The 27644-nt window shown below is 39.9% G+C and overlaps 1 protein-coding gene and 1 pseudogene across 25 annotated transcripts in view; one reads left to right on the plus strand and one right to left on the minus strand.

The window, feature by feature from the left end:
• Nucleotides 1-27644, plus strand: part of Tfdp2 (transcription factor Dp-2) — a 141009-nt gene that overhangs the window by 57830 nt on the left and 55535 nt on the right. For 3 of the 25 annotated variants that reach the window (XM_006243561.5, XM_063265218.1, XM_063265219.1), the window contains exon 1: nucleotides 8576-8751. The exons of 13 other annotated variants lie outside the window; for them this stretch is intronic. In XM_006243561.5, the coding sequence (XP_006243623.1) occupies nucleotides 8721-8751 (31 nt within the window). In that variant the 5' untranslated portion in view covers nucleotides 8576-8720. Of the gene's footprint in view, nucleotides 1-1713; nucleotides 1753-8572; nucleotides 8752-9045; nucleotides 9174-9434; nucleotides 9469-19802; nucleotides 19952-27644 lie in introns of those variants that run through there. 9 more of the 25 variants (NM_001106847.2, XM_039081183.2, XM_039081180.1 and 6 more) reach the window with 9 other exon arrangements.
• Nucleotides 18121-19473, minus strand: Atp5pb-ps1 (ATP synthase peripheral stalk-membrane subunit b, pseudogene 1; annotated as a pseudogene).

Genomic DNA, 27644 nt, shown 5'->3' on the forward strand with positions numbered 1-27644 from the left:
TTTCTGTGTAGCCAACACTCTCCTGGAGTCACTGCTTCTCCTTCCTCCACTTCTGGGATTACAAGCATGTTATGTCCAGACCCATATTCTTTTCTTCATTTACTTGACAAATTCAAGCCCTGAAATATTTAGTACTAAACTTTCTGCTCTATTTTGCACTACTTTGAGGAATAGGGAAATGGCATATGGTTGCTATTTCTATAAAAGTTCCTTGGCAGACTTCTGAAGCTAAGGTCATGTTAGGGTAAGTTTGGCCTCTTACTGGATGAGGCTTGATGGAGGTTGTATTTTAATGAATGCAGTGAATGGATCTGGCCTAGTCCTTGAGTCTGTATTTGGTTTCAGGATATTTTAAAATATCTCAATGATCTGAACATAGACTCTTGCAAACTATTCTACAAGTAGTTTTATTTATGGACCTATTCACCCTAGTCTTTTCCTAAAGGATGTGATCTACCAAATAATTCCCCTTGCTTGTATTTTGTTTCTCTTCAAGGTAAGGTATACTGAAATTACAGTGATAGGTCTGTCATGATACATAACAGAATAAATAATAGAATAAGCGAGAATTCACTTTTGGAAATGAAAATCTAGAGCCAAATATTGTAGCAGCTGCAAGTAATTTATACACTTGAGAGTCTGAGGCAGGAGGATCAGGTGTCCAAAGGCAACTTGGGTTACAGAGTTAGACCTCCATCTCAAAAAAATAAAACAAACACATATAGCAGAAAGTAACAGAAAGAAAAGAAGATCCAAGTAGTTTTCAATTTAAAACAAAAGCTTTTTTTAAAAAGGGCCTAAGTGAAAGAGATTGGTTACCACAAATGTCTCTTTTCTCTTAGCTGCTTTCATGGTTTATATTGGGGTGGTAGGATTATGTAATAGTCTAGTTGTCAGCCATATATTCTACAGGCATAAATACTAGAGTCCTTTTATTTGTTTTTATATTTATTTATTTTATGTGTCTTGCCTGTATGTATGTATGTGTACTATATGTTTGCATTGTACCCAACAAGGTCAGAAAGTGTCTGATGTCCCGGAACTGGATTACAGATAGCTGTAAGCCACCTTGTGAATGTGGGAATTGAACCTGGATCCTCCACAAGAGCAGTAAGTGCTCTTTTTTTTTTTTTTTTTTTTTTTTTTTTTGGAGCTGGGGACCGAACCCAGGGCTTTGCGCTTCCTAGGTAAGCGCTCTACCACTGAGCTAAATCCCCAGCCCCGCAGTAAGTGCTCTTAACTACTGAGTTATTTCTATAGCCCTTTAAATAGTTTTGATAATATAGCTTGTTATTGCCTGACCCACAATAAAATGATTGGCTGGCTGCCCCTCCCCTGGAATTATAGAGATACACCAGCTTCTGTCTCGAGTACTGGAGTTAAAGTTTTGTGCCTGTCTTTTGTCTTTTTCTTTTTCTTTTTCTTTCAAGATAGGGCCTCCTATAGTGTAATCTGGACTCAAACTTTGTAAGCGAGGATGGCCTTACACTCCTGATCCAGTGCTGGGATTACAGGGAGGTGCTACCATCACTGAGCTTTAGAATTGTCTGTGCTAGTAGCTTTCGGTTCATCTGTGTGCCCAACTTGCTTATCCAGTCACGCACAAGTTGTTGAACCTTGGTCATATTTCCAACAACGTAGCTGTTATGAATGAGACTGCTGTGAACTTCAAATGAACGTTTATGCGTTGACACACATTTTCATTTTCCTAAGGTAAATAAATACCTACAAGTGGAATTGCTGGGACATATGGTAAGTATGTGTTTAACTTTTTAAGACATTACAAAGCATCTTCCCACAGTATCTAAGCTGATATCCCAGCTAGCAATGTTCTTGGAGTCCTTTCCAGTACTTTGAGTGGTCCGGGATTGACTTTGTATGCTTTCCTTACTCTGTTGAAGTGAATTTGCTGTCTCAAGATTTACTTAGCTGTGGTTGGGGATTTAGCTCAGTCGTAGAGTGCTTGCCTAGCAAGTGCAAGGCCCTGGGTTCGGTCCCCAGCTCCGAAAAAAACGAAAAGAAAAAAGAAAAAAAAAAAAGATTTACTTAGCTGTTTATTTACTTTTTTTTTGTTTTTGGTTTGAGGACCAGTGCTAGAGGATGGTCTCAGCAGTTCAGTTTCAGAGCATGGGCTGCTCTTGCAGAGAACATGACTGAGTTCCAGCACCTACACGGCAGCTCACAACCATCTGTACCTCCAGTTGCAGGGGATGACACTTTCTTCTTAGTCTCCACAGGCACTAGGCACACACATGGTACACAGACACACACGAATAAAATAACTCAGGCCATCTGACATCAGGCTTACTTTCTGAGTCTTTCCCTACCCCTCCCTTTCTCTTTGATATAGGGTCTCATAGATCCTAGGCTGGTCTTGAACCTACTCTATAGCTGAGGATGACCTTGAACTTTTTATTCTTCTGCTTCCACTTCTAGGGTGATGGAGTGACACTGTATACAGTTTAATCAAAAGCAAAGCTTTGTGCATGCTAGCAAGGCACTCTTTTTTTCCCCCATCTTTATTAACTTGGGTATTTCTTATTTACATTTCCATTGTTATTCCCTTTCCCGGTTTCCGGGCCAACATCCCCTTAGGCCCCTCCCCCTAAGGCACTCTTACTAGCTGAACTACATCCTCAACCCTCTTGCTGAATTTTGTATTGGATTGTTCATCTTTTTTTTTTTTTTTTTTTCTTTCTTTTTTTCAGAGCTGGGGACTGAACCCAGGGCTTGTGCTTGCTAGGCAAGCGCTCTACCACTGAGCTAAATCCCCAACCCCTGGATTGTTCATTTTACTGCTTATTTCTAGATGTGAATCCTTTATCATAAGAATATAACAAGCATTTTCTCCTATCTTATAAGTTTTGTTTTTGAACTACATTCTTGAAGAGCAGTTATTTTTATATATTAATGTGAAATTTACCAACTAAAAGTATGCTTTAAAAAAGTTAAACATGCATCATATGCTTGTAATTAGAGGCAGAAGTAGAAAAACTAGAGTTTAAGACCAGCCTAGGCTACATAGTAAATTTTAGGATAATCTAGGAACATTGTCAAATTGTGTCTTGAAACAAAAGAAAATATGGGCTTATTTTACTAAAACTTTTCCTTACCTTTTTATTTAGAAATTATATAATTATAACTCTTAAATTTAAATCTAGTAAACTTTTACTAATCTTGTATATAGAATGAGATGAGGGGTAAAGTTGCTATTTTGCATGTGAATATCTAATTTTAGTATTATGTAGAGAAAGTTCTATCAGCTTGTCCAAACAGTTTCTGATAGGAAACTCTTTCTTTTTAATTTTATGTATGTGAGTACGCTGTAGCTATCTTCAGACACACCAGGAGAGGGCATCTGTAGATGGTTGTGAACCACCAGGAGGTTGCTGGGAATTGAACTCAGGACCTCTGGAAGAGCAGTCAGTGCCCTTAACCATGGAGCCGTCTCTCCAGCCCCGATTTCAGTGCTGTATGATGAGAACACTGCACTTTATCCTATGACACTATTGGGGGCAGCGAGGCGGGGGAGGTGGAAAGGAAAAGGAAAAGGCAGAAAGAGCAAGCCTACCCAGAGTAAGGACTTCTGCCGGTAAGTCTAGAGCCAGAGGATCGCCTCAAGGCCAAGCCGGTCACAGAGTGAGACCCTGACTTAAAAAACAGACTTCAGGGCAGGGCAGCAGAGGCAGGTGGATCTCTGTGAGTTCAAGGCAAACCTGGTCTACATAGCAAGTTACAGATCAGCCAGGACTATGCAGAAAGACCCTGTCTCATACAAACAAACAAAAAGACCAGGCTGCAGAAGAAACTTTCCTGAATCAAACTAAAGATTCCAAGACAGAATAGCACGGGCCAGGTATATTTGCAAGTTTAAAGAAGTGGCTCTTTCTGTTTAGCCACTTGCAGCTAGTTGCTCCTTCTGTCGCAAAGTCTTCTTTTTTAAATGGGATACTTTATATATTTACATTTCAAATGTTATCTCCTTTTTCTCCTCTGCCATCCTCCTGCTTCTATGAAAGTGCTCCCACTCCCACCCACCCACCACCCACTCTCACCTAAACACCCCGGCACTATCCTACACTGGGGAAACAGCCTTCCCAGGACCAAGGCTTCTCTTCCTGTTGATGACAGACGGTGTGATCCTCTGCTACACTTGCGGCTGGAGCCATGGGTCCCTCCATGTGTACTCTTTGGTCTCTGGGGAGCTCTGGTGGTAGTGGGGAGTGGTCTGGTTGGTTGATATTGTTGTTCTTCCTATGGAATTGCGAAACTCTTTTCTTTCTCCTTCTTGTCTCTCTAATTGCCTTAGTGACCATAGTTCTCTATACACAGTAGTGTGTCTCCATATATAAAGAGACAACCAGTTGGAAGCAGCAGAGAAGACAACCTATATGCGCGGTGTTCATTTTTTCAGAGCTGCCTTAGTTCATTTTACGTGGCTGTAACAAGACACCTAAATAAAATTAAGAGATGTATTTAGGTCACAGTTTTGGAGGCAGCAATTGCAAAGTCAACTCTAGCCTTTTGGTAAGTCCTTCCAGCTGCAATCATAGTATACCAGATGGTAAAATAACATGGGTGGGCGGGATATGAAAGCAGGGCAAAGTAAGAAGGAAGGGAGTTGGAGATCAAGTGTCATCTTCTTATAATAGTCTGTTCACAAGTAATTAAGACCTAGCCTTTGAGGATAGTATTGATGTATTGATGAGATTCGAGCCTATCTCTGAAAGTTTTCACCCCTTAAGTGTGGTTACTTCTTCACAGTGCTATACTGGTACCCATCCTTCAGCACATGAGCAAAGTCCTATCTGACATGAACTCAGAAAGCTTACTGCCGTATCATTAAAACAGGTGGATTTTGTTTGTTCTTCAAAGGTTCATCTTTTAGGGTCTGTGAGATGCCTCACAGGGTGAAAATGCTTACTGCAAGGGCCTAATAAGCGTTTAGACCTGAAATCCGTAGTGGAAGGAGAAAACTGATTCTGAAGCTTGTCCTCTGGAACCCCAGATACATGCGATGGCACATGTTATTAAACCACACACACACACACACACACACACACACACACACACACACACACACACACACACCAAAATTTAAAACAAGTCTTTGGCATGAGTTCATTAAGAAGGATTTTAGTAGTCATCTATGTGGAAATGATAAATGCCCTACAGAAGGGGAGTGCACATTTTTCAGAAAGCAGCATCTTGTCATCACTTCGTCACTATAACACATATTTGACATAAGTCAAAGAGAAGAAATGTTTGCTTTGGCTCATCCTTTGGAGGTTTTAGTTTATAACTGATGATAAACCTAGATTGCTTTGGGTCTGTAGTGGTGCAGTACGTTACAGCAGAAGCCCGCTAACCTCATGGTTGGGAACCCAACCTTCATGGTTTGGAGTTTCGAAAACCCATTTAAAGGTGCATCTTGTTAGGCCCATATCTGAAACTTTCTGCTACCTCCTGACAGCGTTACTGGCTGACCAAGACTTGTGGTTGTTATGGTAGTTAGTAGTGGTTGTTCTTGTTGCTGCTGCTGCTGCTGCTGCTGCTGCTGCTGCTGCTGCTGCTGCTGCTGCTGCTGTTACTACTACTACTACTACTACTACTACTACTACTACTACTACTACTACTATTAACAAGGTCTCTTCATGTAGTTTTGGCTTTGGTCACTATGCAGACCAGGCTAGCCATCTACCTCTGCCCAGCCAAGTGATGCCCACTAGTGCTGCTATGCCCAGCTAGGACGAAAGCTTTTAACTTTGTGCCTTTGAGGGAATGTGTAGATCTAGACTCTAGCAAGCACCAAGGGTAGATGCCTCACTAACAGCAGGTCATGGAACAAGCAAAGGTAAATGTTTACTGTGTGACATTTTAAGAAGTCAGTGTTAGTGTGTGGTGGTGATGCACACCTTAATCCCAGTGCTTGGAAGGAAGAGGCCAATGGATCTCTAAGTTTGAGGCCAGTCTGGTGTACAGAGCAAGTTCCAGAACAGCCAAGGCTACACCAAGAAACCTTGTCTCAAAGAAAGAAAAGAAATCAACAAAGAAATACTTATTCAAGCAAGTGGTTTCTTGGATCCTTTGGCTTGGTCTCATACTGGTTAAGATTGGACATTTTATTTAATAGGTGAGAAAGCACAAGTTCAAGCTTACTAATTGCCACTCTTAATGTGGCCAACTAGCAATCGTTGTACTGTATCATATTTACTTATAAATTCATAAGTCTGTCATTGAATGTGAATATTTAGTTTTGTTGCTAGTATACATAACAAATTCCAGTTTTTGTTTTTTTTTTAAATCAATATCTAAAACTGGAAGAGAGACTGTTGGCTCCATCTGGTGTTTTCTAGTCAACAGCTGTATTAGTGATGCATAAATAGATCTAAATTTTTTTTGTGTGTGTAGCTGTTTTGGCTGCACATATGTCTGAGTGCCATGTATATGTAGTGCCCACCTACAGAGGCCAGAAAAAGGCATCAGATGCCATGGAACTAGAGTTAGAGATGGTTGTGAGCCACCGTTTGGGTACTGGAAACCAAATTTGGGTCCTCTGGAAGAGCAGTCAGGACCTAGAGAACCGTAGCCAGTTCTCTAACCTCAAATGGAGTTTATATATAAAAGATTAAGAAGAAACCATTGAAGAGGATGCTTTAAAGCTTTTGAAACTACAGTGTGTATGCCTGTGCATGTGTGTGTGCATGTATATGGATTCTTTAATTAATTTTGGATTAATTAATTTGTTGCTCTTTGAGACAGGGTTATTACTCTGTGTGTAGCCCTGGCTGTCCTGGAACTCACTCTGTAGACCAGGCTGGCCTTGAACTTGGAGATCCTTCTGCTTCTGCCTCCTGGGTGTTGGGATTAAAGGCTTGCACCACTATTGCCTGTCAAGTTTTTTTAATGATTTTTTTTCTTTAGTATGCATTGGTGTTTTGCCTGCATGCATGTCTGTGTGAGGGCACTATATATTCTGGAACTGGGGCTACAGACAGTTGTTGAGCTGTCCTGTGAGTGCTGGGACTTGAATCCAGGTCTTCAAAAGAGCAGCCAGTGTTCTAAACTGCTAAGCCATCTCATCTCCCCAGCCCCATCAGTGAACTTTTAAAAATGTATTTATTTGTATGTGTGTGTTTCCATGGAGCCAGAAGGAGGGTGTCAGGTCTCCTGGAGGTGGAGTTACATGCAGTTGTGAGCTGCCCGATATGAATGCTGGAAATCGAGCTTGGGAACCAAACCTGGATCCTTACAAAGTGCAGCAAGTGCTCCTATCACTGAGCCATCCTGGCCCCAGTTCATTGAATTTTAACAGATTGCCCAGGTACAGTGAGTAGACACACCATGGTACCTTAAGATAGTAGAATGAAAAGATTCGAGGTTCTACAGGTGTATTTTCAGATTTTTAAAAAACGAGCTAATTCATACCGTATGCTATATCATTGTTGGCACATGTCTGTGTGCATTTAGTGTAATATGTGTTAGCAAAAGACAAATTAGAATAAAAAATAATCTAGTCTCTTCCAGTCAATCTTGATCGGAATGTCAGACATGTAGTGTTTAAGATGTTGAGAATGCAGAAATAAAAGCAAAGCACAAAATTCTTTCCTTCCTGGAGCTGTTGTCAAGAATACATTAAAAAATGCATTTGGTGGCTCAACCCTGTCATTGCAACACTTAGGAGGCTGTGATAGCATTTCTGCATGTTGTAGTTCAGCCTGGGCTACAAAGAAGGAGCCTGTCCCAAAAAATATACAAGGTAAATTATATTTGAACTTTAATCACTGTCCAGCTCTGAGTAGAGAAAAGCCAACAAAGAAGCAAGAAAACCTTACTTTCAGAGGGGAATTTTTCCAGTGTAGGTGATGTATGATAAGAGACAGACTGACCACCTTAGTCATGTTGGATTGTGGAACTCTCTGGGATCAGAGACGTGACAAGGTGCTAAGTCCACTGGAGACAGGGATTTTAGTTTGACTTTTGAATGCTTTCACTATTACTGCATCCCCAGGCCTGAAGATAGCACTTGGCTATGATCAGTAGTCAGTAAATGCTTGTTGATGGAATTGCTTCTTTTAAACTTACATAGTCACAGATAACTGCTTTAGTTTATTATTTTTTTATATCTCGCCAGTTGGAAATTTTATTTTTATTGCCTTATTTGTAATATTATTGCAGCAAAGGTTTATTAATATTGGTAGCTAATCTTATAGTTATCTGACATTGCAAAGAGTAGACTTGGAAATGAACTTTAAAAGGTCATCTTTTGTTAAATTTCCTGTGTTGGAAAGTTGAGTAAGATGATTAGGTATGTAACTTTAATTAAGTGTTTAAAAATAGGTCAAAATAATTGTTGCTCTCTTGAGAAAATGGAGAAAGGTACTTACCCTAGATGTAAAAGGACCAACCCAGAAAGTTGAAGACTAACTGTGGGAAGTGGGAGGGCAAACAGCACAGCTCAGCTGCTCTTTGTTGATATCAGAAATGAGCCTGTCAATCACTTTGGCGTTGAAGTAGGGCCTATCTCAGGGGCAGGACAGGACTCTTCCCTCCCACAAGGGCTGGACAGTTTCACCAAGCTCAGAAAGCTCTGAGCAGTTTTTCAGGAGTTTCTCCTCCCCTTTTTCTGGGAAATTCATGGTGCATTTGCTCTGCTTTCAAAATGCAGTAAGGTCCTCTGCTTTGTGACTGACTGCCTTGGAGCCCGCAGACAGTCGGACATGTACAATTCCAACTATGCAGGTCTTGTGAGTAAGTTAATTTTATTCTTAAATTACTTAAAATTCAAATGGCATTTAGAAAAAAGATAGCTTAGATTTAGGCATTTTATCACTTTTTACCTTTAAGCTTTTTTTTTTTTTTCCCCTAATTTTAAGAAGCCTTTGTAATTTAGCAAGAAAGCCAAGCTCCATGCAGAAAAGCTCCTTTCTTAGCACTGGGTTTTGAGGTTTTTTTGGTTTTTTTTTTGGATGTGTCTTTCTTTCTTGGGTGGTAGCACACATCTTGACCGGTTTTCTTGAGCATCTTTTTAGTTTTATTGAGAAGTATTTTAAGTTGAGCTTGTCTGAGCTCGATTGCTTACGTCTGACACAGTCTCAAGTTTCCACTGAATGGTAACAAAGACTGTAGAGTGTTGTTGGTACTGCAGTGAGAGGCATGCTTCCTTAGACCAGGTAAGAGAGACCAGTCTGTTTCTCACAACCCCGGGAGTTTTTACTGCGTTTTTATTTCTTAAGCAGCTGCCAGGCTAAATAGAAAAGTAGCCAGGAACATGCTGATCTCAAGACGTCCTTGCTGGTTACAGATAGAAAACCTACAGAGCATGGGGGTAGGGTGGGGGAGGGGTAGTTATCCTAGTTTATCCTCAGCTATTTATATAAATTAATTACAATGCAGAGATAATTCTGGAATTCAGCTTTCTCTATTTAGGAGTTAAAGAAGCAGTTGCAGACATCCATCATTTTAAAGGTACTTCATAGTTATTCCTCGTGGAAGCAATTCTAGTGGTAGCTTTTACTTTCATTTTTTTCCAGTAAATAAAATAAGGTTTCCTCTTATTGAATATTTTTCCATTTATGAAAACTTTTAAATTGTCAACATTGAAGTATACTTCCTCAGAATCTTTAGAAATCAACCTGACACATGAAAAAAATTCAGCCTTTGTAGTTATTTCATTCCTTTTTTTCCCTAGTACAATTTTCTTCAAAGTATTTGTGCTTTGAAAATGTCAGCTGTATTCTAATGAAGCTCCGGCATTGTTTGCTCATAAAGGAGCCGGTGCATTCCACTGCTTGATGGTTTATTATGAGGCGCCGTGTGAGAGGGGGTGGCACCATTTGGTGTCTGCCTCTCGGGGTGGTGACTGCCGTTATGTTAGCTTTGGATTGGCAAAGAAAATACAGCACACAAGGAGCGCTACAGAGTCTGGATACTGTGAAGAAAATCCTATTCCTAACAATTCTTAGTGAGCCACGAATGTGTAACAGCTTGATTGAGTCGATCATTTCGAGTGCACCCTTGAAGTCTGTGTTACGGTTACAGCTTATATTCTGTGGAGCACATATCTTGGGTTTTTAAAAACATTTTTTTTTTGCTTTAATAAGGGAATAAATGTTTTTGTTAGCTATAATACTTTAATGGCTATGACAATATTTTAAGTAATTTACTTCAAATGAATTTAAAGAAAGAAGTTTAAGGAACTCAGTGTGGATAGGGAGGGGGAGTTGGAGAGGGGCAGAGAGCCTTTCTTTCAGTTAGGAAAGCCCTGATGAAGAAAAAGAAGCAACAGATGTTTCTTCTGTTACAATTGAAGTTGTTTCATTCAAAATTCAACAGTAGCTGAAATGAGGAGAGAGGGGTCATAAATCCGACCTAAATGGTGAATAAATAAAACAGCTGTTTATCATTTATTTAAAATTCATCCTTTATAGTCAGATTTGAGAATCAACATAACAAGAATGAGTATAAGTTTCTGTTAAAGCAGCTTTTAAAAAGAAACTTTAAGAATTGTGTAATGAAAATAGGAGAAAGTTTTAGTGCATTTAAATTATAGGAAATAAAACATACTGGATATAACTCGTAAAGCCCAAAGTCAAATAAAATATATAGAAAATGCTTAGTTGCAGAAGTTTATAATTGTACAGTAGTCACAAAGGCTTCAAATGGAGTAGGAAACAGTTGTCCGTGTTGATAGGCCATGTCTACAAGAAACATGAGACTTATTCCAAGGATTTTCTGGATGAGAAATATGGAAGAAATGTTTTGATGATTGAAGTGATAAGTTGCAGTTTGTCCGTGAAAAAAATCGTCAGCTTAGGTTACTCATGGAGAAAAGGGTGATGTTTATTCACTGGAAAGAACAGGAAGGAAGATAATATGTATGTAATAAAAGCAGTCATATATTTTTAAAAAGTTTTTATTCATCAAATTCATTATGAATAAAGTAAAAACCTTTCTTTTTTTTTTTTTTTTTGGTTCTTTTTTTCGGAGCTGGGGACCGAACCCAGGGCCTTGCGCTTCCTAGGTAAGCGCTCTACCACTGAGCTAAATCTCCAGCCCAAAACCTTTCTTTTCATAAGTAACACAGAGGGAATTCTGTGATCGTATATAATTTGCACGTACATGTATTACAGCTACTCTTTCTGGGTGGGGAAGCTATGTGTATGTGGCTCAGGCTGAACTATTGAGGGGAAGGCAAGTGTAGGGTCTCACTATGTAGGTCTGACTGGCGTGGAACTCAGATCGACTTCCCTCATGCTGGCTTTAAAGGTGTAAGCCACCATGATGGACCTGACCTAGAACGGTTGATCCTCCTGCTTCTGTCCCTGGAGCGCTAAGATGATAGAAATAGGCCACCACTCCCATCTAACTTTATGGGGGTCTTTTATCTTGGTACTGTGAGTGACTGAACCTAGACACACATGCTACCATTGAACTGTATCCTTTCAGCCATTATACTTTTCTTAAAATTTTTACTGTTATTACTGGGATGGACCATGAATGCCGTAGCACACATGTGGGGTCAGCTCTCTTCCCCCAACTTTACATGGCTCCTGGGTCCTGAGATTGAACTCAGGTCATCAGCCTTGAGGAAAAGACGCCTTATCCACAGAGCTATGCATGTCTTGGGCCTCTTTATACTTCTCTTAAAGTTAGCCTTTTTTGGTTTGGGTTTGATTTTAGCTTTTGATTTTTTTTTTTTTTTTTTTTTTTTTTTAGATAGGGTCTCTATATATTCCTGGCTGTTCTGAAATTTATTGTATAGACCAGGCTAGCCTTGAACTCCTAGAGATCCACCTGCCTCTACTTCCTGAGTGCTGGGATTAAAGTGTGCACCACCACACCAGGCAAGGCTGACTTTTAAAAACTGGTGCTAATGCATCAGATCTTTTTAAAAATTTTATATATATCGGTGTTTTGCCTGAATACATTTCTGTCTTACCACTTATATTCCTGGTGCTCGTGGTGCCAGAAGAGGGCATCAGATCCCCTGAATTCTGGAAGAGCAGATTGTGCTCCTAACTGCTGAACCCCCTCTCCAGTGCCAACGCCAGGGCTTCTTACGTTAAGCATTTATTATTTCCCATATCTTACTCTGTAAAGTTAGTGGTAGTATTTAGTTGCCAAAAACTCTTTAGCTACATTTTGAATTTTGTGCATTGATCAAATATTATGTAGCTTCTAAATATTTAATTGGCCCAAGAAGACTGTAAATAACTTCAACATTAAAGGAAAATATTAAAATTTTTTCTTGTTTTAAGCTAGGATCTGTAGGCTTCCTTGAAGGCATTCTTCAAATAAGGATGACAGACTAAAGACTTTGAAGTTTATCAGCTGATTGCACTAATTAAGATTAGATAAAATTCTAAAATTGATCTACATACTCTCTGAAGGAATAACAGCAGTCTTGATCAAAGAATATAAATTCCAGTGGAATTTATATACCCTATATAAAAACCAGTTTCCATTACTCTATGATAGAGTTATATCTTCACTTATAAGACAGGCTGGCCACAAACTATATAGTTAAGTACAACCTTAACATCTAATACTAACTGCTTCCTTCATAGGATTGAGATTACAGGCCACTACTCTGGTTTATGTGGTCTGGATGTGGAACTCTGGATTTGAGGTTTAGTAAACAAGCCCTGTACAGCAGTTTGTTTATTGAGACAAGGTCTTCTTCCATAACCCAGGCTGACTTTGATTCACTATGTAGCCCAGGAATAGTGTCTTTATACACACATATATTCCTTAATTCATATTCATTCATATTCTCTCTCCATCTCTATTTATATATCTAGTAGTCTAGATTGCCCTCAGACTTACGATATGGTTGAAGATGGTCTTGAGCTTCTGGTCCTCATATCTCCATCTCCCAGATGCTGGGGTAATAACTGAGCTCTACCACATTAAGTTTGTAAATAGAAGGCTTGACTTATTTTGAGGCAAGGTCTTAATTAATAGCCCCCCCCCGCCCCCAAGTTGAGGCTGGCCTCTGACTTACCACTGTCTCCCTTTTCAGCCTCCAGAGTGCTGGGATTGGGATACAGGCATATGCCATCATACCTTAATTTCCAGTAAGCTCTACCACAGTTATTAGTATACCGTTCAGAGCATGTGGTGATAGATGACTTTAGGAATAAGATGCACTTGTGGGTTTGTCTTTAAAACTAAGGTCTTGGGGCTGGGGATTTAGCTCAGTGGTAGAGCGCTTACCTAGGAAGCGCAAGGCCCTGGGTTCGGTCCCCAGCTCCAAAAAAAAGAACCAAAAAAAAAAAAAAAAAAAAAAAACAACAACTAAGGTCTTAGAAAAGTCAGGTTTACTTATTATTTCTCAAGTCAGTATACCCAGAGAATAATTGATGTGGTTATTCTCACTGTCTTGTATAGGCTTATACAACTTGGAATAATTGTTGACTACCTATGAATTTGTCATTGGTGGGGTAGGGGTAAGAGGGAAAATTTGCATTCTGTTTATATTTCTTATGTAAAGAAACCTTTTACAATGTATCCATGGACACTCTCTGTGTACCTATCTGTGTGTCTGTGTATGCATAATTATGTTACATAGCCCATGCTGGTCTTAAAGTTCTTATAATCCTCCTACCTTGATTTCCTAAGAGCTAGGATTACAGATTGTTGCCATGCTGGTGAAAACCCAGGAGCTTATTGTATAGTAACATAGTTTTCTACCACATTTCAGACAACAGATTTTCAAGTGAATTTTTAGGTGATAGCTCTAAACATGGGATATAACAACACAGAACTTTGGTTTTGGTAAATTATTCATTTGTGGTGAAAACCTGGCAGATTTTTGATGCTACAAACCCATTGACTTGGAGTACTTTTCTTTCTGTGTGATAGGAAGAGGAGAACTTATTTCTTAGCGTTTTCTTAGTGTGTATTAATTATACATAATAGATTTTATTATAATGTTTTTACACATGTACATAATGTATCTTAATCATATTTACTCCCCCTAACTTGCCTTTGTTATCTCCATTGTTGCTTCTAATCCCTTGCTCTTCCCAATTTGCCTGCCTTCTACCCACCCCCCTGTTTCGTCTGTGTGACCCAGTGGGCTTCATTGGAGTTGTCCATGGAAACATGAGTGAAGTTTGTTTACAGGAACATGTGCACTTTACAGAGTGCCTGTATCACTGGAAAAAATTCTTGTTCTATTGTCAACCATTGTGTGTGTAAATCTTTAGGGAAGAATGAGGATGATAGAACTTTTTAAAAGATTTTAGGTATATCTGTACTTTGTCTGCACACCAGAAGAGGGCATTAGATCCAATTTTAGGTGCTTGTGAGTCCCTTGTGGTGCTGGGAATTGAACTCAGGACTCTGGAAGAGCAGCCAGTGCTCTTAACCACTGAGCCTTCTCTCCAGCCCCAGAGACAGAACTTTATTTTTATTTTTTTTATTTTTTTTGGTTCTTTTTTTTCGGAGCTGGGGACCGAACCCAGGGCCTTGCGCTTCCTAGGCAAGCGCTCTACCACTGAGCTAAATCCCCAACCCCCGAGACAGAACTTTAAATGAAAGTATGCAACTGAGTTTGGCCTGGATATCTCAAGTCTGATCTCAAACTCATGATCCTGCCTTAGCCTAAGGTTACAGATGGATTATGGGAATGTGATACCCAGCCCCAGAATACAGATGGTGGGTTCTCTCCCCCTTAATATGTTAAATTGAATCTACAGCCTTGTATATCTAGTCAAGCACTCTGAACGTTGAAATACATTCTTTTTCACTTAAAAAAAAAGTTTTGTTTGTTTTTTTAAGCTAGATATGGTGGTGCATACCTTTAATCCCAGCATTTGGTAGGCAGAAGCAGGTGGATCTCTGTTGAGTTCAAGGCTAGCCTGGTCTCCATACTAAATTCCAGGACTACATAATAGAAAGGCTCTGTCTCAGATAAAACAAAAAGTATTTTCAAATATTTATTTGTCTTGTATGTTTCTGTATGTACACAAGCATACTGCTGCACATGTGTGGAGATCAGAAAAAAACATGTGTTTCCCAGGGATCAAAATCAGGTTGGCAGGCTTGGTAGCGGGCATTTCAATCCATCGAACGATCTTGCTGGCCCTCTTCCTTTCTGAGGAAGGATCTCAGTAAGTGCTCACTGAAATTTCAATCCTTTGGACTCAGCCTCTCTACTAGCTTGGATCTCAGGCCTTTCCCACAAGGCCTACATATGAATTACTTTTTAGTACACAGGAAATTTTGTCAATGTTGCTATTTATCCATAAGATTTCTTGCTTTTTGTAGTCTTCTAAAAATACAGGGCTGACAGAAAGGCTCTGTGGGTAAAGGTGGTTGCCACCAAGCCTGATGAGTTTTGCTCTCTAAAACCCATGTGGAAGGAGAGAAACAACTGCAAGGTGTCTTCTGACCTCCATGCTTATATCACACCTGCAAATGTATGTACCTAGGTAAAGTGTGTTTTGTGTGTGTGTGTGTGTGTGTGTGTGTGTGTGTGTGTATGTATGTATGTATGTATGTATGTATGTATGTATGTATGTATACAACTGTTAACGTAGGAAGCTTCGGTGATCTTCCTGTACTGTGGATCATCCTGTCAAGTGAGAACACGAATACCCTACAGAGGTCCGAGTGACCTACTTAGGTCGCTGTGGAACATAGGGATCCCTTTTTTATTTTTCTAAGGAAAAGAACTGCCTGTGACTCCTAATTCATGGATGATTTTTGTTCTGTTTGAACTTATGTCCTAAATTATAAAATCTTTAGATCCCAACTTTTTAATTTATGATCTATCTCTAATTATTCTAAACTTTATAAATAGTAGAAAAGTTTCTTGAGTGTAGATTAAAAATGATTTATTTGTTAATACAATCTGGATGCCATCTGAGAGGAATTCATAAACTTCATGAGATTAATGTCCAATTAAGTTTTGAGTGTTTTTACAGCTATAAGTTCTGGTCCTGTGGTCACACCCAGCCACCTCCATCTCCTACAGCCACTCAGAGGCTGTTTGTCTGAGATAAATGTGCAGCTTTCTGCTTTTCACAGGGCCTATGAACAAAGCTTACTTGCCATCTGGCCATGCGTCAGTGACAGTGACAGAATGGTTAAAGATGGGATGAACATTGAGACACTAGAACATGAACAAAGAGATTGTAGAAACAAATTACTAAGTGCTTTCTCTTTTATAAAGGTAAATTCAATGTGGTAGAAATAACTCTTATTTTTTTAATTTGAAACATCAATTCTTCCCAATCAATTGAAGAACTTTTAAAAATATGAATTTCTGCTTAGTTTTTGATCAGTAGGTGTGTAGTGGATCCCTGAAATGCATTTATAATGAGAACTCATGTCACCTCTCCCTTTGCAGTGCATAGTGTAACCAGACACATAGTGAACCAGCTTGCTTGAGGATTTATAGTAAGCTTATCAAATTATTTGTCAAAAAACGATGTACCAAAATAAGTATTAATTAGGCTGAATGGAAAAGACGTGAGAACATTAAGAATTAGTGTTTCTGAGACTGAATAAGATAATAAAAAAGAGGGGTTGGGGATTTAGCTCAGTGGTAGAGCGCTTGCCTAGGAAGCGCAAGGCCCTGGGTTCGATCCCCAGCTCCGAAAAAAAGAACCCCCCCCCCAAAAAAAAAAGATAATAAAAAAGAACAAAATCATGTTTTAGCCAAGTATAAAGAATGGAGTTGGGGCTGGGGATTTAGCTCAGTGATAGAGCGCTTACCTAGGAAGCGCAAGGCCCTGGGTTCGGTCCCCAGCTCCGAAAAAAAGAACCCCCCCCCCCCAAAAAAAAAGAATGGAGTTAAAAAAGAACTAGAGCAGACTGGTGGGCGTGACAAATGTTTTAGAGGTCAATGTCTTACCATATTAAAAGAGAGGACTATACATGTACCTTGTACTTCTTAATAAACCTTTGTACATATACCAATGGTTTATAAGAATAGTATACAGGGGTTGGGGATTTGGCTCAGTGGTAGAGCGCTTGCCTAGGAAGCGCAAGGTCCTGGGTTCGGTACCCAGCCCCGAAAAAAAAGAAAAAAAAAAGAAAAAAAAAAAGAAAAAAAGAAAGAATAGTATACAATTGGAAATGCAACTTGTTTAGAATGGTAGACTATGACTGTGTATGTGTGTGCCTGCAACCCCAACCCCATCACCATCTGTGTTTCCATCCATCCGTTTACCTATGTATAATGTGTTCTTCAGATTGGGGAACAAAAGTAAATCAGTATTATTTCAACCTCCTTCATTTTAATATTAAAAATTTTAAGAGAAAAGTTTTATAAAGTTGACTACTTCCAAAGCAGTATGTGGAGAATTTCCTGCCCGGTTTTGTGGCTCATCCTATAGTTGCAGTCCATGGGAAGCCGAGACAGTAGGATGACTGGATGCCAAGGCAAGGCAGGTCTCAAAAAGGAATGCTGGCTCACATCTTGTAATTCTGTTACTTACAGGGCTGAGTGAGGCAGGAGAGTTGCTGGGAGGCCAGCCTGGGCTATCTAGTTCCAGGACTAACTAAACTACAAAATGAGAGCCTGTCTCAGAGAAAAACAACACACAGCTAAAACTATCAAATTGAAAAATATATTTGCTGCAAGCATAACAAAATAATCTTATCCTTCGTTATTTGAAGAGATCCTACAATAAGTGACTAACAACTAGTAGAAAGACAGGAATAAGTCTTAGGAAAGACAGTTACATAGCTTTTATTTATTTTTTGTTGGTTGGTTTGAGTTTCCCATGTAGCTGAGAATGGCCTTGAACGCCTGATTGCTGAGATTACAGTGTACTTTCTCACACACACACACACACACACACACTCTCTCTCTCTCTCTCTCTCTCTCTCTCTCTCTCTCTCTCTCACTCCATGGTGTACATGTAGAAGTAAGGACAGCTTGTAAGAATTTATTCTTTCTTCCTACCATTGTCAGACCTGGTTATATGTGCTTTTACTAGCTAAGTCATCTTGCGGGTTCATCTTAAAGTTATTTATTTATTTATTTAAAGACAAAAATCTCACTTTGTAGCCCATTTTGATCTGAGATTCTTTATGTAGTAAATACTGGAGTTGAAATGATTTCAACTCTGCTGTTGAAATTACAAGCCTTAGTTAGCTTCTATGCCCAGCCTCTTTTGTATTCTTCTTTCTTTCTTGTTGTTGTTGTAAAAAAAAAAAAATAGGTCATTTCTACTTAAAATAATGTGTATGCATGCTTGTCCGTGTGGCGTATGTATTTACAAAAGGCCAGGAGACATCCGTTTCTCTGGAGAATGATTTGTACATATAAACATGTTGTATGTCACATTGCCATGTAAACAATGAAGCAAGTGCTGCGCCTTGGCCTCTGAAAAGACATTTGAGGTGGTGAGAATAGGCATGGAAGATATTTGGGGGCACAGATTTCAGAGTAAAAGGGGACATTTACAGGTGACAAGAATGGGAAGGAGAGCTACAGATGATAGAGGGCTTTATATATCCTTCTAAGGACTTAGCCACGGTTTTCTGTTTCAAATGTCATTTTATTGCAAGATGGTATAACTAATTACAAGTTTAAAACTATAGCTTGGTGATTTTAGTCAGGCAGCAAGTTGCTGCAAATTGCTTATTCAAGTGTGATCACCAAACAGCTCTGGCCTTACTGGCCAATATTGTTAAGCGACTAAGTGGACCACGTTCATTTCTCAGTAAAGGAACACTGTGATTTCAGTAGACAGCAGTAGAGGAAGCCTTCTTCACGCAGACAAGTTCTTTCTCACTCGAGTTAACTCTCTGGCTGTCTCAATCGAGGTAGATACATTTGCATAACTGGCTGAGCTTGAGCCTCTGCAAGTAGCTTTAGATCTTCAGTGCACTTGACAGTGGCCTCCTCTTCCTGCTGTGCAGAAATGCTCTGCCCCACGTTTCTCCACTCAGTCTGTCACATGCTCCTCCTGTTCCTTGGGACACATCATGTTCTGTACAGAAATATGGTGGTCCAGGAGATTCTTTTACCTCCTTATATGCTCTGTGTAGCTTCTGAACCAGTGCCAGCTGCACCTTCCCCATGTTGATTGCATCCTGGATTTGTTTGATGGTCAACTGCTTTATTCTTTTTGTTCATTATCAGTAAATCCTCTAATAGACTCTAATATTTCTTAATCACATAGACAGTCAACCCACTACTGATACGGTACAGGATGGTCTCTGGGGTAATCATATTTTCTTTGGATAGAAAATACAAGCTAAACTCAGTTCCAAGCATGTAGGGTCCTGTTACACTCATTTCAAGTTAAAAGAACTGGAAAAATTCCTCAGGAATTAGCCCAAGATGTACTTTTCCTCCATATTCAGGAAGGGGTGGTACAGGGCCAAGACATGGCTGTCCTGTGTGAAAGACCCTCATTGCCTATAATAGCCCTGGTTCCAGGACGGCCATTTTCTTCAAACACAGGCCTGCTGTGTGACAGCAGAAAGTACCACCCAAGACAGCATTGCCTACAAAGGTCCAGGCAGTGGTCTCTGTGTCCCTGTGACCCCAACCTCATACTGTCAGGACTTACTTAAGCCATTTTAAATTGTGTGTGCATATGAGAGCAGTTGCCTATGGGAGCCTGGCATCAGCTCCTCTAGAGCTGTAGTTATAGTTTTGATTTCTCTAACATGAGTTTTGGGACATGAACTTATCATTTCCATAAACAATATGCACTCTTAACATCTGAGCCATATCTCAAGTTCTTTTTTATTTTTATTTTAGCTATAAAGTTATATTTATTCGTTTGTTTATTCCGTCATTTTTTATTATTGTATGTGCTTACTCACAGGTATAGAGGACAAAGACAACTTGCAGGAGCTGGCTCCCTTTCTGCTCATAGAAATTAGGGTCAGATTGAGGCGGTCAGGTTTGTGCAGCAAGCACTCTACTCTCTGGGTCATCTGGATAGCCCTAGTAGCCACATTTGAAAAGAAAACGGTAAATTAACATTTAAAACTTCATTTTTTCACCCATGTATAAATGTACTATGATCATGTCCTCCTCCATTTGCCCTCCCAACCTCACTTGGGGGTCTCCTCAACACATCTGCCTCTCAGCAACATCATGTTCTTTTATCTTAATATACCTCTTTGTCCAGTAAGTACTGCCCGTATTACACAAGTACAGGATCATCCACTAGAGCGAGGGCGGCCATACCTGCAGGGAGAAATGACTACCTCTCCTCAGCTGCCAGGGGCTCCTTCCCTCATCTGTGCTAGGATTTTGACGGGCTTTGATTGTGTGCTGCTGTGAGCTGCTTCTTGGTTATTCAGTGTCCGTTTATCATTCAGTATTGTGTTAATATTTATAGGTTTGTGTACTCTCTGTCGTTTCTTTTACTTTTTATCTAGATTTATTCCATTGTAATCAGATAGAATATAGGATGTTGTTTCAGGTACATTTGATCTCCTAATATGTGATTAATTGTGGATAAAATTTTATGTGATGCCAGGAAAAATGTGTTTCTGTAGTGTTTGGGTGAATGTTCTGTAGATGTCTGTTTGATTCATCATGTCATTTAACTCTATAGAGTTTCTGTCACAGATGACCTGTGTGTTGTTGAGAGTGAAGTATTGAAATTGCCTACTGTTACTATGTTGGGATTAATCTGTGACTTTCTATCAGAGTATTTGTTTTATGAAATTGATTATACCTGTTTTGTGCATATATGTTTAGAACTTTAATATCTTTTTAAAAAGTGTGTGTGTGTGTGTGTGTGTGTGTGTGTGTGTGTGTGTGTGTTGTGTAGATGTGCATGTGCCATGGTGCATGTGTGGAGATCAGATTACAGTTTTCAGGAATTGTTTCTTTCACCCTGTGAACCCTGGGTATTGAACTCAGGTCTTCAGGCTTGGCTGAAAGTGCCTTTATTCACTGAACTGTTTCTCTGACCCTGTGATACTTTACTTTAATTTTTAAAAGATTTTATGCGTATGAATACTTTTCCTGCATATATGTCTGTGCACCACATATCTGTCTGGTACCCACAGAAGCCAGAAGAGCGTGTGAGATAAGAGGGTGTGAGATCCTTTGGAACTGGAATTACATGCAGATGGTTATAAGCTCTCAAGTCAATACTAGTGTAAAAGAAGGGGCTTATTCTGATATCTCCCTTTTTCCTGAATAATGACACCGAGACCTTTGTATTTTTAATGAATGCTAGGCCTTGAGGTAGGCTTGCTCCCCAACTAGCTCTTAACTTATATTCACCTGTTAATGCTAGTCTATGTCTGCCATAGACTGTGAGTGGTTACCTCTCCTCAGTTTCATACATCTGACTTCCTCTGAATCTGGGTGGCAAATTCTCCTGTGCCTGACTCTTTCCCAGAGTTCCTCTGTCTCTGCCAGATGTCCCACCTTCTGTTCTACCTTCTGCTATAGGCCATAAACATCTTCACACAGTATATGAAAACATTACTTCAACATACTAGGATCCAAACCTGTGTTCTCTGGAAGAGCAGCCAGCTCTGCTAGCTGCCAAGCCGCTCTTTAGCTCTGGTGTAACATCCTCTTGGGGAGTTGTTACCTTGAATATAGAGTGAGGTTTGTCTCTTCTGACTAATTTTGGTTTGATAATTATTTTGTCAGATACTATGATGCTATGCCTATTTGTTTCTTAATTCCATTTGTTTCGAATATCTTTTTCCTTAAAATACCTTTTTTCAGTTTTTTGGGTTTTTTTTTTACCCTAAGTGATAGCTATCATTTGTGGTAAGATGTGTTATTAGGGATATTAGGGTAGTATTATTAGACCTAATAAAAAGACAGATTTTGTTTTCTAACCTAATTTGTTTGGCAAGTCTGTCTTTTTATTGTGGAATTGAGACCATTGATACTCAGTTATTAAAATGTTTATTATTTTTCTGCCATTTTGCTGAGTTTTCTTAGACTTATTTTGAATGACCCTGGTATTGTTTATTAATTCCTGCCTCTTGGTTATATTTATTCTCCTCAGTCTGAAGTTGTGGTTATAAATTTCTTTAGTTGGTTTTTCATCATGCAATGTTTTTATTTCTTTTTCATTATAATAGGTTGTTTTGCTGGCCAGTTTTGCTGTCAGTTGTGGTCTTTCAGAGCTTGAAATATGTCTTTCCCTGGTTCCAGATGTTTCTCTCAGATAATCAGCTGTTATTCTGATGAGCCTGCTTTTATAAGTGACTTGGCCCTTCAGTTCTTTTTCTTTAATCCATACTTAGTGTTCAAAGTATAATGTGTCATAAAGTCAGTCAGTCAGTCTGTCTGTCTGTCTCTCTCTCTCTTTCTCTCCCTCCCCCAGCCCCCCCCCCCCTTCTTTCCCTCTTTGTAACCTTGGCTGTCCTGGGATTTTCTCTATAGACAAGGCTGGCCTCCAACTCAGAGGTCCACCTGCTTCTGCCTCCCAAGTGCTGGGATTAAATCCTTCCCCCCATCTTATTTTTGAGATTATAATTACATTTATCTTACATTACATTATCTTCCCTTTTCTCCGTCTAAATCCTCCCATATACCCCTTCATTCTCTCCTTCAAATTCATGGCCTCATTTTTCATTGTTAGTGCACATGTAAATATATGTATTTGCATTTATACATATATACACATTTATGTACATATATACACACAAATATAATATGTATTCCTAAATATAACACATTCAGTCTATAGAACATTACTGGTATGTGTTTTCAGGGGTGATGACTTTGCACTGGACAACCAATCGGTGTGCTGTTCACTGTGCTGCCCCAGCTTTCCTCAGTTACTTACAGTTCTTTGTGTAGGGTTGAGGCCTCCAGGGACTTTCCCATCCCCTTTGACGTGTACATTGTTATTGTCTTGTTCAGCTCTCATTTGGAAATGATGCTGCTGAGTCTTTATGAGTATAGATAGTTTCTGACTCTACTAGAAAGCATAATCTCACAGCAAACTGCCTAATCCTCTAGCTCTTAGACTCTTCCCCCACCCCTACCCCATTGTTCCCTGAGCCTTTGATGTTAGACTGGCTTTTTAGTTGTATCCACTGGGGCTGGACTCTACACTCTGCACTTTAACTAGTTGTGGCTTCTGTGGTGTCCCATCCATTGCAAAAGGAATTTTCCTTGAGGATAGGCAAGGATGGGCCTAAGGACAAATGTCTGTAGGTTATTGTGAGGAATTAGGCTGGCTTAATAAACTAGTGTCTGTGGACAGAGAGGTGACTCAGTGGTTAAGAGCACTCACTGCTCTTCCAGAGGTCCTGAGTTCAGTTCTCAGCAACCACATGGTGGCTCACAACCATCTGTAATGGGATCTGATGCTCTCTTCTGGTGTGTCTGAAGACAGCTATAGTGTACTCACACAAAATAAATAATTCTTTAAAAAATAATTAGCGGTTGTGGATTCTCCTTCAGTAACCATGTCTTCACTAACACTGAGGAGTTTGCTCTGCTTCCAGTACCAGGCCTGATTTCCCATTCGTTGAGGAGGTCCAGCTAGAGTGCTGTTGGTTATCTCCAAAGCACATGCACCACTGCTACATCCTTAGGTTATCAAGCTGTGCTGGTTCCTTTGGAAGTTTCCATGGTGCCTTCTGGTACTGTGAAAGTTAGTCAAGGGGATTTCCTTTTCTGACTTTGTCTATTTGGTATTTTATAATCTTCTTGTACCTGGATGGGCATCTCTTTTTGGGTTTGGGATTCTTTTCTATGGTTGTACTAAATGTATTTTCTGTTCCCTTTGTACCCATAATTTAAAGAATTATTCTTTCCATGGTCTCTAAAAACTCTCCTCTGGTGGTGGCTGGTGTTTTGTCATTGCTCTTGACTAAGTGATCCAGTTCTTCTCCCTGTTGTCAAGCCCTGAACTACTTTCCAGAGGCTCTTGCTGGGTCATACTCAACTTTTTAATTCACATTTTTAAAAAAAATTTTTACCATCATTTAAGTTTGGATTTTCTTCAGAAATTCTCTAACAAATTCTGTTTTCACATCTCAAATTGAAATTTAAGATTTCACGTCCTGAATTCCTTACATCATTCAGCACTTTTAGTTTTGTTCTCTTGGAGTGAGTTTGTGTCTTCTCTGAGTTCTTTGCAGATGGTTACTCTTTTGACTTCTTTGGCCAGTTTCCCAAATAGTTCCCATCGGGAGCCATCACTATGAAAGTAGTAAGTTTTGGAGAAGACTTGTTATTTCAGTTTGTGAGATTGGTTTTGTGTCTGCACTTAGACTTGTACATTTGGAATTTATTTTTCTTTGTAAAAATCCTAGTCACAGTCTTTTGGTGGAGGAGGTTACGATGTTCAGGAGAGGACTAAGTCATGTCCTGTTGAGGTAGGGTTTTGCTCTGCGGGACTGGTATTCAGGCTGTAGGCTCTATCCATGGTCCTCTGAGTTTAGCTACTGTCTGGTGTCAGCTCCAACTTCCTTCCTGGGTCCTCAGCTTTTCTCTGAAAGGCCCTGCACCTGTGGACCTTTTCCTGACTTGGTCTGGTTCTCATCCTGGGCTTGCAGCTTCCTGGGCCTTTGGGACCCAACTTAAGCCCCTACCGAAGTCTTTAGCTTCAGCCTTAAGTTGTCATAGAAATTTTAAGGCTTTTTTTTTTTTTCTTTTTTGAGACAGGGTCTCTCTTTATAAATATATCCCTGGCTGTCCTGGAACTCACTCTGTAGACCAGGCTGGCTCCAACTCAAAGATCCTCCTGCCTCTGCCTCTGCCTCCCACGTGCTGGGATAAAGATATGTGCCAGCACACCTGGCTAAGGATAGATCTTTTAAAGATTTACACCTAGCTCCCAGGGACTAAACCACCATCCAAAGAGTACATGGGTCCAGCTGCATACATAGCAGAGGATGGCCTTGTCGGGCATCAATTGGGAGGAGAGGCCCTTGGTCCTGTCAAGGCTCGATGTCCCTGTGTAGGGGAATGTCAGGGCAGAGAAATGGGAGGGAGTGGGTGGGTGGGAGGGAGTGGATGGGGGAGCACTCTCATAGAAGCAGGGGAAGTTAGTGGGTTTCTGGAGGGGAAACCAGGAAAGGGGATAACATTTGAAATGTAAATTTTAAAAACCCAATAAAAGGAAAAAAGGCCAAAGGGGGAAAAAAAGATTTACACTTAGTTGGTAGTTAGTTAGTTAGTTAGTTAGTTAGTTAGTTAGTTATTGTGTGATATACTGCATGTGAAAGTCAGGAGACAACTATGGGAGTTTGCATTCTCCTTCCACAATGTGGGGGTCACAAATTGAACTCACATTACAGATTTGGAGTAAGTGCCTTTACCCACTAAGCCATCTTAGTGATCCATGATAGATTCTTTTTTGTTTGTTTTGTGAAGGGTTTCTCGGGATAACAAGCTCTGGCGGTCCTGTACTTGCTTTGTACACCAGTGTGACTCACAGTTCCATCCATCTCTGACTCCTGAGTGCTGGGGTGACCGGTGGGCGGGGGGTGCCACCACACCTGGTTGTGGTTCTTTTTAACCTAAACATTTAGCTAACATATTGTCAACACATTTTTCTAAAGCATCATTCAAATGTGAAAGTGATATAAATGTTAATGTCACTTTCTATAGTTAAGGATATATTGTAAGTTATTAATATACTAATATTAATATTCATAATTTTTAGTCTTCAAACTTTTCGATACATTTTAGACTAAGAGCTAAATTTAGATGGCTGAATATTTAACGTGAAATAAAGTATAATACTGCGCAATTGTAGGCTTGTGCTTAATGAGAAAAGGCTTTATTTTGTTTTAGTTTTTGTCTTTCTATTTTTTTGTTTGTTTGGTTTGTTTTTTACACAAGTCTACTATATGGCTCTGGCTGACCTGGCTATGTATCTAGACCAGGCTAGCTTTGAACCCACAGAGATCCTCCTGCCTCTGCCTCCCAAGTGTAAGTATTTGTGTTTGGAGACAGTTTCCTATAGCTCAAGCTGGCCTGGAAGCAGAAGATGACTTTGAGCTCCTGCCCTTGTACCTCTACCTCCTGAGGGCCAGACTTACACATGTAACCACCAAGCCCTGCTTGGTTTAGTTTTAGTTTTGTTTTTTCAAGAGAGGGTTTCTCTGTGTAGTCCTGACTGTCCTAGAACTCACAGAGATCCTCCTGCCTCTGCCTCCCAAGTGCTGGAATCAAAGGTGTATCCCACAATATCCAGCCCTGGATTTTTAATTTGAATTAAATTTAAGCTCAAGATTCATGTATTGAATTCCATACCACATTTTTTACGTTCAGTAGTCACATGTGTTAGGTAACTTTCATATTCAAATGAAAATGATGTTGTGAGTTATGGAGTGGAAAAGCAAGAGATGAATTAGAAGTTATTACAGTAATCCAACAAGAGATGATAGGATGGACCAGAGTGGTATTACTAAAGGGCATGAGAAGTACATACATTTTACATGTCTAGTCAACAGGATTTATTTATTGATTAAATATGGGGTATGGGAGAGGAATTCATGGTGATCTTTTCTATCTGGACAGTTCAAAAATAGACAATTTATTGAGATGGAAGGTAGATTTTCTGGGTGGGTAGTATTATTAATCAGGTAGTAGTCAGGGGTTAGCTTTTTGAATATGCTAAGTTTGGATACTTTTCAGCATCAAAATGGAACTGTAGGGAGAAGCCTGCTACGTGAATTACCCTAGTTTGTATTCTCTTGCTAAGAATCTGCAAAATCAACTCGGAGAGAAAGGGGGTTGGTCCAGTTTACATGTCCATCCTGAAGGGAAGTCAGTATAGGAACTCAGGGCAGGAACCTGGAGTTAGGAACTGCAGCAGATACCATCAAGAAATGTTCTTTACTGGCTTGCTCTCAGTCTGCTTTCTTATAGAACCCAGCCCTGCCTGTGGGCTGTTCCATTAGCATTTGTAAGTAATCAAGAAAATGTTCTAGAGGCTTCTTCCAGGCCAGCCCTGTGGAGACTGAGATTCCTGTTCTCAGATGACTCTAATTGTGTCAGGTTGACAGCCTAACCAGGACTTGGATCCGAAATCAGCAGTTTAATCCAGAGGAGCGTCAGATTCATCAGTGCATTTAAAGGCATGAAGCTGAGGTCAGTTTACCCAATAAGGAACGGTTGATAAGTAGGTGGGGAACTGAGGCCTAGGGCTTCAGAACTGTTCTGAGAGGAAAGCCAGCCATCAACAACTGAATAGCCAGTTGGCTAGGAGAAGACTAAGAAAGGCTTGATGCCAAATGAGAAACAGTGTTTCCCCGAGGGCAGTAAATCATGTGAAATGCTGCCGAGAGGTTAATTTCACTGGAGTTGATAGCAAAGACTTGACCTTGGATTCAGCAACATGGAGATATTGATAAGAGCTTATTTAAATGAGATTTTAGAGAGGAAAATGGGAAGGGTTCAAGAGAATTGGCAGTGCAGACAGTGGACCTGTAAATGTTCATAGATTTTGAGAGTAGTTTTACTGTGGAGGTCGACAAGTGTGAGTTGGTGGCTGTAGCTAGCCATTAGGATTGAGTGCAGAAAGTACGTTTGTGGGTCCTGGCACATACTACATAGATCACACCACGCAAGAGGTTTATTGGGGGCGGGGGGAAGAGGGGTCATAAGAGAGACAGACAGAATGGGGAGGACAGTGCATCAGCAGGAACTCCTTAAAGGTATGCAAGTTGCATAGGAAAATATGAAACTTGTAGGGACAGTGGAAGTCCACCAC

Source organism: Rattus norvegicus, chromosome 8 (assembly GCF_036323735.1).
Source record: "Rattus norvegicus strain BN/NHsdMcwi chromosome 8, GRCr8, whole genome shotgun sequence".
In the NCBI taxonomy this organism is placed as follows: domain Eukaryota; kingdom Metazoa; phylum Chordata; class Mammalia; order Rodentia; family Muridae; genus Rattus; species Rattus norvegicus.